Below are 17001 nucleotides of genomic sequence, written 5' to 3'. Positions count from 1 at the left end.
TTGAGCGCACCCACATTAAAAAAAAAGAGAGAAAACAATTTAATGTGTATAGAGCTTGTTTTCTATAGGTAAGGTGGGTGGGGGGAATTTTCAATGTCACATTGTGAAATTGATGGCGCGGGAAAAGAATGGGGAGGAATTATAAAAATGAGACAACAAAACGTTAATTCTTGTTGTTGTTGTTGTTGTCTTTGTGTGTGTTCCAGTATTATTATTTTTTTTTTCTATTTCGTCAAGTCGTTGTCAAGACCGCTTCCAATGTGATCACGCGAGTTGCGGTCAGTGGAGCTAGCGTGAATTGCACGCAAGACCTCATTCCAACGGCATTGTTGAAAGTATATAGTATGTATATTATACATAGCGCAACAGATAAATCATGTGTAAAGCGTACAGCAGAAATGTGTCCAGCGATGTTTAAGTCCGTCTTTTTATCTCGAATTTTGCGTCAGACTTGTAACCTCTACCATTTGCGAGAGAAAAGTGTACAACTTAACAAGAACAAAACAACAACGTGAATATACAAGTCCGCTAAACAGGCTATCGAAGAGGTTTGTTGCTTTAGTTGAATGTTTTGTTTCGTTCATTTGTTGCAGACATTGTCGAAAAACCTGTACGAAAATAAAAGTTGGACCCTTATAAACTTCAGACGTGATTCGAAGACGTCATTTGAGATGGACGAGGTTTCAGAAAAAACCCAGCAAAGAACGAAGGCCATCAGAGAATTTGCCAGCGGGTAGGATGTTATAGTTCTTCTTCGTCAACCAAATCCAATCAAATATTTCCTTCTCGTTTTAAGCTGTTTGAAATGTATTGTGATCTTTATTTAAAACCTTGACGCAACTGAATTTCAAGCCTCTGCCTTTTACGGGGGATCAAAGTTAGTCGCTGGGAACACGAACTCTTTTGCTCTTTTCAAGATAACTTGTTTACCACCCCTTAAAAAGAATTTTTTTTTTCCTTTTAAATTAAAACACAATTTTGTGTGCCATGTTTGTTCCAAAAAGCTGAAAGAAATGAAAGTTCAATTTTTTTTTCTCTCTCTTCTCCGTAGCGCTCGGTTTTAGGCCTAAATAAGGAGATACTCATCAAGAACCATGAGTGGCACTTCATTGGCCATTGCCTATAGCCTGGGTTGTAAATGCTTTATGTAAATTTCGGTAAAATGCATAACGGGGGAAAAAGCGGTCGGCAGCATCAAGCCGTTCATTAAAAATTGTTCCCCCGATATGGTAGGCCTACATATATGATAAAGGATCATGATAAAAAAAAAAACAAAAAACAAACGCACACACAAGCCCAAAAGAAGAAAATGGCCGTCGCCCATGTTAAATCCCTCCACCCCTTGTGGTATAAGGTGAAACAACAACAAAAGGATCCGGAATATGAAAGATGCTTCTCGTGCTATCAACAGGTTTGACGTAGATGCATACGGTCGTGATTCACGGCTCCGGCTTCAATTCCTGTTTGTTAGTTATTTAGTCTTTTCAATACCCGCCCTCTTTCGTTCTTCGGTAACTAGTTGAGAACTTGATGAAGAAAAAAAATAAAGAAAAGGGAACTGACAGAGGCGAAAAGAAGAAGAAAATAGTCAAACAAAGCGACAGTTATATAATGACGACAATGCGTGGTGGTATGTGCGCCCAGGGCCTCATCACCACCAATCATTCTGATTCAAGGGTTTTGGTTTCATTCGTGGAACTGATCCATCAAAAAAGGTGGGTCCTCTGCAAATTCCAAAATGAAAGGGGAAAACAATTGGCCCGGATTTTGTGCTGTACATACGGACAGTCACGCCATACTCGTAATCGTCTTGGTTTCTTGTTATAAAGCCAACGGCTTATTGGCAAGTGAAGCCGAAAGGTGTTCGAGAGATGGCCAATCTGGAAGCGAGTCATCATATCAGGCAATTACCATCAAGAATTCAATGTTTCTCTCTTGTTAGACTTGTAAACGGGATTCAATTGAGTTGTCAAAACTATAAATTCCTTTTTGCTATTCAGCTCCTTTTTTGTTATTTCGCCCTGTGAGGGGACATCGTGGGAAGAAGCTAACATCTAATTAGATCAGAAAAGAAGGAAACAAAAACCACAAAAAAAAAAGACTCGATGAAAACAAAAGAAATGGAACGCTAGGAATGTCGGACATGCATAGCCAGTCTTCTAATAAAAGTTGCATCAGACACTTGACGGGCCAATTTAATTAAACAAAACAAAACCAAACAATGTGCTGTCGTTCGTCCGGGCATGTCCTGACAACAGGTTATGCAATAACTTTGCTCGGGGGATAAAAACGTGTCATTCCAATCATCGCAGTGATGATATTGTTCAATTATATTTCAGTGGCTTTGTCCGCATGCCGGATGCGTTGGATGCCATCCGGAAAGAAAAAGTCACACTAAATGATCGATACGAAGCCACTTCCATTTGCTTATGAAAGAATATCAAATAATATTGCGATTGACAAAACAAAATTGGGTTTACGAAACGAATCATCTGACAGCGTGCTGATGGAAACCGACAGCAAAAAAAGAAAAAAAATGAACAACGAAAAATAGACTTCCGTTAAAACCTTTGTCTCACGCCAATTGCGCTTGTTCCAATATGAAACTAAACACGGAGGTGGACGAAGAAAAATGAGAGAGAAAGGGAAACATGGCAGCGGGATTTTGTGCGCTCCAAATAATTCGGTCAATCGCGTAAATGTTAGATTTCTCTACAACGACAGCCAGATGATAGATAAGGTGTAACTACACAGTGGAACACTGAAACAAACCCCCCCCCCCCAAACCCCAAAAAAAAAATTATCCGGTCCAACCAGATCATAGTTGGCAGCCAACTGCCAATAACAGAAATGAACAAAGGGAAGACCAAATGGCGACACGTCACAAAAATCATATATACTTTTATTCTACCAAATGATCAATCACGAAGGCTTATATAATCAGAAATAACGGGCAAAAGATTTATTTGAAAAAAACAAAAAACAAAATTAATCAATAACAAAAAATGGACAGTTTGATTCATCAGTGACGCCTGACATGCCAACGCGTACACGTAAGTGATATAGATTTCTGTATGCACTTTCGTCGCAAATTTTCTAATCCAGGGCAAGGCTAAGAGAGAAGAGAGCCAGGATGGTCATGAGCAACGGAGGGGGGCCGGCAGTGCGGGATCGGAGCGGTTGACAAGGAGGGTTGGATGTCGCACCGAATCAGCGTCAAAATTCATGAAAGACTCGCGTTCACGACGCTGTATCGTCAACGCTGACGTAACAAACAATCGGTCAATTCAAGGAGACCCGATTGGTGTGCAAACTTTGGCGTCCCTAAAACAAGAAAAACAAAATATAAAACGGGAAAAAAAAGAAAAAGAAAGAAAATGAATTACGACGAATGCCTGGAAATCGTGCAGAGCAATCAGGAACGGAAAGACCTTCTACGGTGGTGTAAGTGCGACGCGTCGCAAATCGAAACCTGGCGCAAAGACGACACCAGCCGGCCTTTTTTCTCTGTTTTTGCTCTCTAGACTCTCACCTCATTAAGCAATATGCCAAATGCAAGTCACATGAATCACACGCAAATTCCCTTCAATCCGGCCCTGGTTTAGAAGGGCGTGATACGCAATTGAGGGGAGAAGACGGGACAACACATTCCTTTCTGCACCGTACCGTCCCTTTTTTTTTTTTTTTTGCGGAATTGTGTGTGGGATACCCAAAATTACGATCATGCCCCACTTTTTGTTTTCTTATTTCGCCCTCTTTTCCCGCTGCACTGCACTTGAGTTGTTTCGGCAATCCCGTTTTTGCCATGTTTTGAATTGCAGCAAACAATTCGGGTATTTTTGAAAGCCATTTGCATGTCCCCCTTTCATTTTTTTTTTCTATTTTTTATTTTAAAATCCAGTAAACAATTCCCGATCAGCAACATTCGACTAATAACTTCCGTTTGATTTCTCTGTTCCGTCTTGTTTCGACGGAGTCCACGTCTTTGGCCGACACAGCTGGGGTCTACTACAGGAAGGGTCCCGGATATTTGTATTTCCGTCTGGCAACTCCAAAGTTTCCCCCACTCTTATATTTATAGACGTACAACTGGAACACACAAAAGAAGTTGTTGGAGTGTTGTTTTTTTTTTTTCTTTCTCCACGGCAGCGGAGAGAAAGGGAAGTGAGGGCCGGCTACGTCAGGTCAACTCCACACTCTCTTCAACTCCCCCCCCCCTTTTTTTTTTAAGTATTCCATGCAGTTTATCGATCACTTTTTTTTTTTTTTTTTTTTTGGCCGGCGACGCCGTGTCTCGTCGTTCCAGTCACTTGAGGTTACCGTATTCCCATAACACACACACACACACACACACACACGCGCACCCTCTTTTCTTTTTGATTGTTCGGCTATTTCTTTACACCCGTGGGCGGTGTGTACTCACGTTTTTTTTAAATATTTTTTTATTATTATTATTTCTGACAGGACTGGGCTGGAACAGAAAAAAAAGGGGGGGGGAGGAGGAGGGAAGCAAAACAAACTTGAATCAATAATAAGAAGTGAGCAAACAATTCGGATAACGGATGGATGATGAAGCCGGCCACAACTTGAAAAACTCAACATCAGAATGGAGTGGAGGAGAGAAAGGGCGACCCCAAAAGAAGAAAGTAAAGCGGAGAGGGGATGAAATGACGGAAGAAAGGGAGGGGGGGGGGAACAAAGAGTACATCCAAAGAAATGTTGAAGCTTCTTATAAGTAAGGACCGTTCATATACCGAGACAGAGAAGAAGAAGAAGAAGAAGAAGAAGATAAGAAGAGGAGAACATCTGGAAGGAAAGAAGGCGGAGGGAAACATGAGGAAAAGAAAAGAGAGAAGAGAGAGAGAGAAGGGAGGGGGAGCCTGAGGCGGTCCAGCTTGGCCGGCCCCCTTCGCTGACTGTGCGTCTTGTGCGTAGCCTTATAGTTCTCAAATACCTGGTCCAGTGCGAGTCGCCTCTTTAGTCTCCCCTCGGCTGTCGACGCTGTTCCTAACTGTTCGCCCTCCCCTCCAGTTGGAATCCCCAATTCGATTTCCGTCAGTGTTTCTTCCTAATAGGAAAAAGAACAAACAAAACGACACAACGAGAGAAAGACAGCATTACAACAACAACAAAAACAAATCGATTGTTCCAGTTCTCTTCGATTGAGTTTGAGTTTGATTGGTTCTTTCCCCCGCTCCGCTTTGTACTGGAACGTTTGTTTTGGCTAGCAGGACGCACTAGCCGAGAGAGAATCCAACGAAGACAATAGAAGTGTGTCGTTTGCGCTAATGGTGAAACAGAAAATCATGGACCGACTAGATTGTGAAAACGGGAATAGAGCTCGTGTTTGCTATCCGTTCCGGTCGAAAAATACTAGCAGCTGATCGATTTGTTTGTTTTTTTCGTTTTGTTTTTTTCGGGGGAGGGAGGGTGACAGTCTGCAACACAAAGGAAAATTTCAGACAATATCCTGATCTGTGTGTCTTTCAATTTTCCGAACGGTTTGTGTCGCAAAAAAAACGGAACGCCCTGAACGCATCGAAGCCTCTTCGCTCTTCCTCACCGCATCTTGCCACTCAAACTGGACATTCGGGTAAGTGGCTTTCATTGTGTGACCGTGTTGGCCGCTCTTCAAACGTCTTCCAACCGGCCAGACGATTGGCACGTTACAACCAAGACGAGTATTGGGTAGAAACAATCGATGTCACACCGCGAGTCGGTATAAGGGAGGGGGAAACAAGGCAACAGTTTCACCTACAAACTATTTCGAATATAGAACAGTCGGTGGGGTCCGCAAACACATAGCGTCCAGTGATTGAACATATGCAAAACAATCAAAAAGGGACGAAAACGCTGTATATATACCTATAGTCACGTCTTGTTTCTCAATTCAATAAAAAAGAATGCAATAACGTTCAACCACATTCTTGATTGAAGGACACGCTCAGTCCGGTATATGTGCGTAAAAAAAAAAACAAATTTAAAATGGCCAAAAGAAATCCACTGCCGAATAGAGAGAGAGAGAGAGAGAGAGATTCTTGTAATAAAAGGGTCAGTGCCGCATCGGCTACGAGTTGGACGAAAGAAAAAAAAAACCTAAAAGAATAAGACAAAAAGGTATAAAGCGAGTATAGTACTGCGTAGTGACCTTTCCTTCCATGGCCGGTAAAAATGCAGCTGTTGTCGCATTCCACACATTTCGCTATTCATCTGCAGAAATTGTGTTTTTTTTTTTCTTTCGCGAAAACTGAAGAAGAGCAAATCATGGCGTCAATTCAAGTGAAACAGGAAAAGAATTTTATTTAAAAAAAAAGGGGGGGGTGGGGATTAATGCTTTGAAAAGCCGGTGCTCATTCATTTTGAAATCGACTTGGTTTGTTGTCCAAGAAAATTGCGATTCGATGCGTCCATCCCCTCCAATGTTTTCACATTTCCGAGAAAAAGGAAAATAATTTATTTGAAAAAAAAAAGGCAGTTTTTTACATATTCATTTTTATTTTATTTTTATTTAGAAAAAAAAAAAATAATAATTGACCAGCACATAATATTTCAAAAAAAAAAATCGTGTTCCTAGTAGTTGATTGGTCGATTTGAAGCTCTGCTTGTTGATCGTGCTTCTTGGGAAGTGATAATAATAAATAAGACAGCGACAACTGGACTGCCCCCTCTCTTGCTAATTAGTCTACCATATACCTGAGGTCAATTCTAGTTTTGTCTTTTCTCTTTCCCATTTGATTCGTTTCAGCTCACTTTGTGTCGCTAACTTCGTTTGGCCTTGTGCACAGTTCCTGATACACTACAACTGGCTTTGGGTAGATTACCTTCTTATCTTTCGACGTTTGGATTTAACAATTTAAATCGAACAAAACAGAAACAGAAACACACAAAAACAAAACAATAGAATACAACCATTAATCTGGATTGCTACAAGCTGCGTGTACAACAAAGAGGCAAACCATATCATAAAAAGCAAACCCCCTTTTTTAGCGACTGGAACATTTTAAAAACAAAGATCGTGGATGTTCTTGTTTTTGTTTTTAAATCCTATCTCGTTCTCTTGAAGTTATAGAACTGGCTCTGTTGATACTGGCCCTTTTCCCTCTTTTGATTGGGTCCTCTTTTTGCCTGTGTCTAGATAGGGTCGAGAGCGTTCATCCATGGTGACACGAGCATTGAAACTAATGACATTCGAAGAGGCAGCTAAAAGCTATAGTACAATTCGTTTAAAGTCAATGATACTGCAGAAATGTCATCGAGGGTCTTTAAAAAAAAAATCAAATAAATGGACAACTCTGGAAGCAATTAGCTATAAACGGCCACGGGTCACGCCCACCGTTGCCAAAGCGCCGATTGCAATCACCGATAACGCCGCTCACAACTGACCTTTTTTTTTTTTTCTTATTTTTAATGTTGTGTTGTTTTTTTTTGCCGAGTTGCAAAGTACATGACGTTGCATGTAAAAGCTACCTGTCCTCCGAGACGTGAGTGAATTGAACATTTATAGCGTGCGCGTAGATTTTAAAAAAGAAAAAAGGGATTTAAACTTGCAATGCAGGTGATTGATATAGGTCATTCTCGTGTGCCGGATTATAGTTGCATCATTTTTCGGGCCACCCTTAAAACTACGTGGGTCGTCTCGTAATATTGGCCTGTTGACGAGGACTTTTCATAATTTATTTCTGCGCTCATTCGATGAGAAAGAAAAATAAAACAAAAGCGGCTGGATGCCAAACTTGGGGGGGCCTTTCAACTGCCTGATGCAACACCTGATGGGTGACGTATTGCCGACCGCAACAACCTCCGTGTACCGAAATGGTCATTGATGACCATCGGCGATCAGTCGACCATTGGAGAAATTCGTAAATTTCCATGAAAAAAAAAAAACAAAAAATAAAAAGGAAATGAAAAATTCCACACGGAGACCTTGCCATGGATGAACTCTGTGGAACGTGTTAGAAACACTAAAGGGAGTTGGAGGCGGGGGGGGGGCAGCGTTGTCGAAGAAACGATAAAACACATGCGGAACACTTTCCTTTCAATATTTTTCCTACGTTCCAAAAGTGTGTCCGTGGAAGCCTCTTCCAGCACGCCATCCATCACGGAAAGATATGGAAGGAGCGTACACCGTACGCGCGCGCCCTCAACCTTCCACTTCCTCGCTTTTGAGCGTGATAATGTCATCCATCATTCAATCCATCACTGGGGCTTCCCTGTCGCTACACCCGATCGTTTTCTTCATCTCTTTTCTTATTTATTTTTGATTTTTTCGTTTGTTGTTTGGGTGTGTGTGTGTGTGTGTACTTTGTATATATCGCACAATGTGCAGATTTTGCTCGATTGGTGTGTACCGCGTTACCTGATGAGCTGCACCTATAACCCACCAGTAGACCTTCATCTTAAAGCCTCACCTGGTGTCAATCACGACTCTTCCCCCTCTGTCTCTACCTTATATATAAATTATATTTACAAATTATTTATGGGATGGAAAGATCTGAAGGGATCGAGAAAGCCACTGGAGGTTCAATGAATTTTGGGAATTTTTCTGGCCGGTGTAGGAGTTTTTTTTTTTTACATTGACCGACAGATTAGGTTTTTTCTTAGGGTCACAGTTCAATGACAAGTCGAATGAAGGGAAAGAACTCAAAGAGATTAGTGGAGGGCATGACAAAAACCTTCTTGCCTTGACTGCTGTGAAATAGAAGAAAACCTTGACACGAAAAAGAGGGAGGCTCCTTCACAGCCGTTCTCTCTCTCTCTCTTTCACGCACACGATTTCTCTGGAAGGCCTAGCTGCAAATGGACATTTTTCGTTTGTTTTGTTTGTTTTTTTGGGGGGCTTTGGTATGTGTGTTAGTATGGGTCTGTTAGAGAGGCAGAAAGAGAGAGGCAAAGGCCTACAGACAGGTGGGTCCAGCAGCTGCAAGCAAAGGTATACCTTTTTTTTTAAGGGAAGCTGGAACATGACAGAGTTGAATGAAGAACGAATGCAAACGCTTGCAGCAATTTTGAACGACGATGATCAAAAACCGTTTAACTGTGCACGGAGGTAAAGAATGGAATTGAGAGAGAGCTGTTTTGGATTTCGGCCGAAAATCAAAACAAAGAAGGCGTTTTCAAATGTTGAGGCTCATTTCAAGTCTAGACGATTATGAAAATGGGTGAATCCTCTCTCTTATTATACGAGGTGCCGAATAAAAACCATAACAATATAACGCCGAGACAAACAAGTGAAAAACGCGTATCAAAGACAATAAACCAAAAAAAAGAAAGAAAACATCATCAGGATGCGATCGTACTAAAAGAACATTCGCCTTGAACTGAATCCTTCAATGGAGAAATGACTGAGTCATCGACGGCCCGATTCGACCGATAACTCGTATGCAAAACAAAACAAAAAAAAGACTGCTATACAGCCGACTTGAAAAACTAAACAAATTTTAAGTCTTATTATCTAAGACTGCAATGTGCACCGTTTGGCATGCAAAATAGAAGAGGCCATAATGGCAAACAAAGTCGCACTCCTCTACAGACCAAAAGGGACGCCATAACCATGTGAAGATGTGAAGGTGAAAGACGAAACCTTGCCGAACAAGAATCATGTCATTCGATCCCTATACATCTTGTTATATATGCTCTTGTACTTCTTTCTCTCCCCCCCCCCACCCTGCCTTCCGTCATTCTCCTCTGCGTTCTTGATATGTTGGCTTCCATCTTGTCCGCACCGCATTCGATTGAAAGCCAAAACGTGCGGGCGTGCGAAACCCAAGCGGAGAAAAGGGGAATGAAAAAAAAAAAAAAAGACGAAAGGAGAGAAAGAAAAGAAGACGGACGAAGAAACAGTGACTTACTTCCCTGCTTTTTGTAGGTCGCGTTTTAGAATTGGCCGCATCCCAATAGCAACGGCCATCATATCGTGTGCACCGGCAATTCGCTGGTTTGGGCGGTGTATATTTATTGTTGCTACGAAACTGGGCTATCCCGTCCGCCTATTGTCGGGCGGCCGGAAGGACGGACCGACAACAGCGAGAGAAAAAAAGAACAAATTGAAGCCGAATCGTTTCCCAGACTCGTGATCGATGACGACGTTTGAAATCGAGTCCACCTCGAAAATAATAACCGTCACAAATATTTTCGGCGCTTTCAATCGAAAGCAAAAAAAAATAATATATTGAATGATCTTTTCCTTTTTTTAATGATCTAATGAATATTCATAACCGTTCCCCTCGTTTCCTGATTGTCACACTTTGTAGTGTCATCAAAACGAATGAAAAAATTCAACCTAAAAAAACAAACAAAAAAACTAAATTTCAAAGAATAAAGAAAAGATTCCAATGCGGAAAAGATGTTGGCCGTAGAACTTGTGCCCGCTCCGATTCCTAATAAACGGCCAACGTGAAAAAAAACAAAACACAAAAACGTTGTCCAAGGTTAAACGAAATTCGCGCCCAGGACTTGACGCGGTGTGCAGGAAGAGACGTTGCCAATCCTTGGGCTATCCATACACGGTGCGAAAGGAGTTGACATTTACGAGCATTTCCACCTTATATCCCGCCTTTAACTCGTTTTTTTTTTGCACGCTCTTTTGTGAACGAGTCAAGTGGATTGCGGCACAGCAAAAGCGGCGAAATTGCGGTGCATTCGATACGAGGCCGCGCTGGTCTCTCTTTCCTCCTTCTTCTTTCTTTTTATCAGTCAACGCGGCCATTATTTCTATATACATTTAGTTATATTGCTTGTTTCTTAAGTTGTTTGGCTAGTTTGTTGTTTTTTTTTTTTTGTGTTCTTCCTTCCAATTCGCGCCTTCCGATGTTGGCTTTTTTTACGTTCCATTTTCATGAACGGCTTTGGCAATCTGTCATTGACCGTGCGGGATGACAAACTGCTAAACTATCGATCGACTATTGAGCCACACTCTTTCAACAGCGTGCTCGTTCTTGGCCATCAATGCTTTGCGTTGTACACACTGGGCATTAACATCATCTCGAATCGCGACGAATTTGCATATTAAAAACAAAAATAACGCAAAGCATCGTATTTAAAAGCTCAATGCATTTGATTGTTTTTGTTTTGGATTTTTATGCGCTGTATTGCAGCACATGGGATGTAATGATAATAATGAATGAAGATTGTCCATACTGGACGGTATATAGCCGTCTATTATACACGCGGATCAACATATGCGCCAAATAGCTGCGGCCACAATAGATAGTGGCTGCATAAGCATTTAGCTTTTGAATCGTCTTGCCACATGCTCATCTTATCGCTCTTTGTCGGTGCCTTCTTTCTCCTCCATCTTTTGTTTTCCAAACTCTATGACGACCTAACAGCTTGAAACAAAAGTTTCTTCAACTCGGCGGTCTCTTCACTCCTTCTTTTTGTTGTTGTTGCTGTTTTTGTTGTTGTTGTAAGCGGCAGCTAAAGTTAGCGAGCGCTATGACCATTGTGCTTTCCGATGTAAAAACGTTTTGGCTGTTCTTCAACCGGCAGGCGTGGCTCTTATTCGAATTGCGTGGTTGTCAAGCATGCATTTAACAAGTTGTGCTCAGACGGTTGTTGTTTGATTATTTTTTTGTCTGTAGAAGAGTCAAGGTTGTAACTAGCTCTGGCCAAAGAGAGAGAGAAGATGCAAGTATATATCCAACTTTAAAAGCTGTTACATTCACGAACCTCCTTTTCTTGCCGAGTTGGATGACGTTTGGCACGGGGCGTGGGCGGCCAAACTATGGCCGCGGGACTCAGAAGACCCGGCAGTGCTTAGTTTGCATTGTGTTCCGTCTCGGAAAGTTCTCAATTTTTGTTTCCATGTTTTTCTTCTTTTGTTTTCAGCCACTTTCTCTGGTTAGCATTTAAACGTATGAGAGTTAAATAACTCGAGTTTTCTTACCGAGTTATTTTTGGGGTTTTTTAATTGTTGATTTTGAAGAAGAAGAAGAACCCTGCAATGTGTCATGGAACAAAAATAGAGATCGCTGATCGAAACGGTGAGATCTTGACGTCAGCGCCCGTCCCGGAAATTTTCTCAGTTTGGAAAACGGGAAAGGATTTTTTTTTTTTTTGTTTTTTGTTTTTTTTTTGTTTTACTGCGTTTTTTTTTTTTTTTTGTTTTCAAAAGTTACCTCACCCTTCCCTTAATTTACAAGGAGTCCTTTTTTTTTCTTTCTTTCTTTTTTTTCTGACTTTATAAGAGACGATAATTTTCTTGTTTTTTTTTTTTTGGTGAGAGAGAGAACAAGTTTATACAAGTCCGGCCATTGCGTCAAAAGAAAAACACTACAGCGATATGACGAGTCAATGAAATGAGGGACAAAAAAGAGCGAAATTCAACGAGTGACACTTGGCGTTATCAATCACCATCTGTGTCGTTAAAACAATTTCAAAAACCCCGAATTTTTCCATAATTGACAACAACAACAACAGCAAAAAAAAACACACCTAACAAGAACGACAGCGAAATAAAAAGAGCCGTAGAATCGAATAAGATTCACATTTGAATGTATTATTCATATCAGGCATGACTTCTATAAAGGAATACTCGATCCCAACTTTTTGATCAACTGTATCTCTGTTGAACCTTAAACGAATCAACCGACATACTGCCCAGCAACAAGCGTCCTTTTCGTCATCTACTGTTGTTTGTGTTTTCGTCTTGTGATTCTTTTTTATTTGCCGAGGGTCATCCTTTGATTGCGAGACATCGGTACGCACCAAAACGGTTGCCGATTTCAGTTTCGATTGTCTGTCCTTTTATAGTTGTGGTGGATGTCGTGCGAAATGCGGAATCTAATAACATTTCTGTTGGCTTTCTTATCGGTAACAGGAATTAAACGGTGCTGACCTGATCGTACTCGAAGCACGGCCAACAGCACCGTCGAGGACGCCTTCAATATGGACGTGGAAGGATCGGTGATATCGGCCGCGGCGGGCATCGTCATCCATGTTCTGCTCGCCTTGCTCTTCCTCTTCTCCACCGTGGCCAATGTCTTGGTCATCGTCATTTTCTACCGTCGTCCCGCCCTGCGCACCTTATCCAACAGGTAAATCAAAAAAAAAAAATCCAAATAGAAAAGCGCAAATCTTTTCAAAGGCAAATTCCAAAACGCGCTAAAAATAGCGAAACGAGTTCGCAGCACCGAGAGAAAGTTTACCGTTTTCTTTTCTTTTCTTTTCTTTTTTTAAAGAGAGAAGCAATAAAATACTGATGATTGTTTTCTTTACTTTCGTTTTGAAAACAAAAAAAAAGGTTCGTGATGTCGTTGCTGTCGTTCAACCTGGTAGCCACGACCATTTTATTGCCGCTCATCCTTATGGACAGCTTGATCGACGTCCATTTATCTTACACGCATTCGACTGTCGACTACGCCGTCTGTGTGGCTGGACAAGCCGTTACGACCTTGGTTACGACCGGCTCTATTAGCGCCGCTTTGGTCATCGCTGTCGACCAGTATTGCGCCGTCATGGCGCCACTCCATTACCACCGCCGAGTGACCAAGACCAAAGCGTGTCTGCTGCTCGCCGGACAGTGGATCTTGGCCGTGGCCATGTCCGCCTTCAGCCTGCCAGATTCTGCTGGCAAACATTTCTGGAAAGGCTGTTCGAACAGAGGCGATCAGCTGTTCGCCTTGGCCGGGTCGTCGGCCACCAGTGACGACGACCAGCTCAACATGACGACGACGCCCTCGTCGGTCACACCATCGCCGGCTAATCAAACGTCCGTCCAGCCTTGGTTGCAAAGCTACTCGGAGGAAGTGTGGACGATGCTGTTCGTGTCCAGCTCGGTCTTGTGCTACGTCGTGCCGCTGGCGCTGCTCAGCTGGATGTACCTGCGCATCTACAGCGCAGCCCACCGCAACAGCCAGCGGACGAGGCGCACCAGTTTGACGCACAGCGCCAGCGAGTTGGTCGTCCATTGTCTCGGCCACGGATCGTCCAACTCGTTGGCCCAAGTCTCGCAGATGATGCCGTCGGCTTCGTGTCAATTGAGCGGCTGCGCCGATTCGGCAGCGTTGCCATCGCGCACCCCGTCGCTGCGCTCCACTTCCAGTCAGATCGTCCACAATTTGCGCTACCGCATTTCCAACGCGTCGCTCTTCCTCTACAGAGAGGAGTCTCGGGCCGCCCGAGTGTCCGTCTTTGTTCTCGTTCTCGTCGTCTGCTGCTGGATGCCGTACCACGTTCTGCTGGCCCTGCACGGCTGGGCCGGTTGGAGCCATCGCTTACCTTCGTACGCCTACCACTTGACGTTGGTGACGGTCTTGATCAATTCGCTGGCGTCGCCTTTCCTCTACGCCTATCGGTCCAGGCGGATCCAGCGCGAGGTGCGGCGGCTGTTCGGACTGCCGCCCAAGTCGCGCAAAGGATCGCACCGCCATCGCGAATTGTCGGCCAGTCACAAGCGGCGGGTCAAGACGCTTCGCTCTCTCAGTCCGCGTCGTCAACTGCTGCGCAAACAAGTGCGCGGCGCTGACGCTCTGTCTCCGGAAGAAGTGCAGGCCGCCTTGTCGTGCAATTCGCGTTTCTCGTCCACCGTGGAGGAGCCGGTGGCTTCGCTTCCGTCTTCGTCGGCGGCCGTTGACCAGCTTCCGGGCCGGCCTCAGTTGGTGCGCCACCTGCTCGTCAAAATGAGCCGATTGTGGCAGAAACCGTCGGCCACCAGTCAGCTCAGTGTCCACGCAGCCACATTGGGTGGCGCCGGATGCGCGGGACCGACAGCCGGCATGACGTCCGAGTTGATGGCCGTAACGGTGGACATTTCACGCTCTTCTTTCTCCAGCGCCACGAGCTCGAACAGCACAAGCAGCGCCGAAAGCGACGTCAGTTTGTGAGATGTGACGATGATGGCAGTATTAACACGAGAGGTACATACCATCAGCTCGCCTGATGATGGCCCTCTGCATTTCAATATTCAAATCAAACTGGTTTTATTCATCTGTCTGCGACTGTTTCATCAAATAAACATTTGATTAAATAAAATAAAATAAAGTAAAAAAAAACAAAAAACAAATGAGAGATAAACAGGGCGCTTGATAGACGTGCCAAGGTTGCTCTCTCACCAGTCCGATGATGTCTTTCAATTTGCATGAAAAGTAATCTCTTTTTTTTTTCTTTCGTTCGTTTTTTTCTTTTACTCATTTCTACAACCATCGATATGAATGTCAGTTTGTTATTAATTGGTCCCACCCGCCATCTTGCGAGACAACGTCCTTTATCGCTTTGTATCAAACTATCAATACTGATCACCCGAGAGGAGGTAAACACACACACACACAAAGTATTACGTCGTGATCCACCACGCCCTGCCCAAGTTCCCCTTGACTTGATTTTCTCTTTCGAAAAATGTATTTTAGCGTGTTGTACATATATTGTATTATCGTCAACATGTATAAGGAACGCCGATGGCCGCTTTTTGCTAATCATTTAGTAATACTCGCAAACCAAACAAACCGTATTTGAGGCTCCGCCCCCCCCCCCTTACCAGACGAGGAAAAGCGACAACTAAAATTTTAAAAGAACAAATTAATTTAAAAAAATTTAAAAAATAAAAAAAAAAAATTGCCCAAAATATTCAAAAAAGTTCTCTAATTCATTTCTCACCAGTGTCCTGATGCTAATTGTCTCACTTCTTTTTTTACTCTTATTTTTTACTATACTCAACGTACTGTACTGTAAATACTGTAAATATAAATACAAATCTACGTATGATCGTGTTATTTGATTGTTATACGTATTCATTTTTTTGTGTCTTGTTCCGTGTCGTTTTACAAATGACGCGAACCACACACAACACGCAAAGTGGCCAACAACCCAACTAGTCTAATAATTCATAGAAACAAGTTCTTCCCTTTTGCATTTATTTATTTATTTATTTTTCTTAGATATTTTAATGAAGAAAAACCAACAAAGTAAGAAAGAAAAACAAAGCAACAAATCAACTGGAATGAAGGCGCGCAGCAAAATCTTTAAAAAAAAACAAAAATGCAAAATGCAAAGGGCGTTTCTGTAATGAAAGAAAAAGAGACGGACAATTTCTTTGCTTGTCCAAAAGTCAGAAAAAGGAAGCCCAAAACGCTTTCACTCCTTGCTGGCCAGGTTGAAGAAGAACGTCACAGACTAATAGAGCAGATATCGCGTTGTTGCATTTTGATAAATAAATAAAAAAGAGAAGCTGCTTGCTGATGTTTGTTTTTTTGTTTTTTCCCCCGTCTCTCTCTCTCTCTCCTTTTTTATCCCGCGTGAGAACGCATTTTTTTTTCTTTCTAAATTTCTTGTGCCTGTGTGTGGTTTAAATGCGACGTGATCACGTTGAACGGCCGGCTATATGATTTCTACCTGGCCATATACTTACGGCTCAATAATCAGCTCCCGCCTCTCTCTCTCTCTCTCTGTCTCTCTGTCTCTCTCTCTCACCGAATACAAACAAAACGACTCGGACCCACTAAAGATGAAATAGAAGAGATACCCGAAGAGAGTTGCAATAGAGAAGAAAGAAAAAAAAGGTCTGAAAACATTTATAGTGCCATGTCCATAAAAGAATCAAATACACAGACGGAAAAGTGCGCAAGAGTCAACAAGCGCCAAGTTGAGCCCTGAAATCTTTCGCCTGCGGTCGTAGATCAGCGAAGCTTAAAGCTTCAAACTGTCTCATGAATACTGTATGAGCCGCACCGAAAATTTAGAGAGAAAAAAAAAAATAATAATAAATAAATAAATAAATAAAAATACTACACCACATGGAGGGGAACGGTTGGCTATGATACAACAAGTGAATTTTCTCTCTCTTTCTTTCTTACCTTTCGTGAAAAAAAAAAAATTATAATTTAATAAAATCTTACAGCAAGACGATGGCTTAAAGGTTGTTCGTTCATCTCGACTCTTTCATTCATCTATAGGCTTCCATATGCCACACCTAGGCCCCGATTTGGCCCAGGAGGCACGCACGACGCCATTATGTGTTGTTATTCCACCGGAAAAGGTGAGAGAAACCAATCTCGTGGGGGGGGGGGA

The 17001-nt window shown here is 42.6% G+C and overlaps 1 protein-coding gene across 1 annotated transcript; it reads left to right on the top strand.

Moving 5' to 3' along the window:
- Positions 1-4980: 4980 nt before the first annotated feature.
- On the top strand, positions 4981-15707 carry LOC116932965 (adenosine receptor A2a). Its single transcript, XM_032940862.2, has 3 exons — positions 4981-5593; positions 12818-13034; positions 13241-15707. Exons 2-3 carry the CDS (start codon positions 12886-12888, stop codon positions 14820-14822), a joined length of 1731 nt encoding a protein of 576 aa, XP_032796753.2. The 5' UTR covers positions 4981-5593; positions 12818-12885; the 3' UTR covers positions 14823-15707.
- The last annotated feature ends 1294 nt before the right edge of the window (positions 15708-17001 follow it).

The sequence above is a fragment of the Daphnia magna genome, linkage group LG10 (genome assembly GCF_020631705.1).
Source record: "Daphnia magna isolate NIES linkage group LG10, ASM2063170v1.1, whole genome shotgun sequence".
NCBI lineage: Eukaryota > Metazoa > Arthropoda > Branchiopoda > Diplostraca > Daphniidae > Daphnia > Daphnia magna.
Note: the sequence above shows the minus strand (reverse complement) of the source record. Positions and strands in the feature narration are given on the sequence as shown.

Excerpts from the sequence above, each read along its gene's own strand:
- LOC116932965 (XM_032940862.2), top strand. The coding sequence starts at position 12,886 with ATGGACGTGGAAGGATCGGTGATATCGGCCGCGGCGGGCATCGTCATC. Across the intron at positions 13,035-13,240 it reads CTGCGCACCTTATCCAACAG|GTTCGTGATGTCGTTGCTGT; the intron begins GTAAATCAAAAA and ends ACAAAAAAAAAG.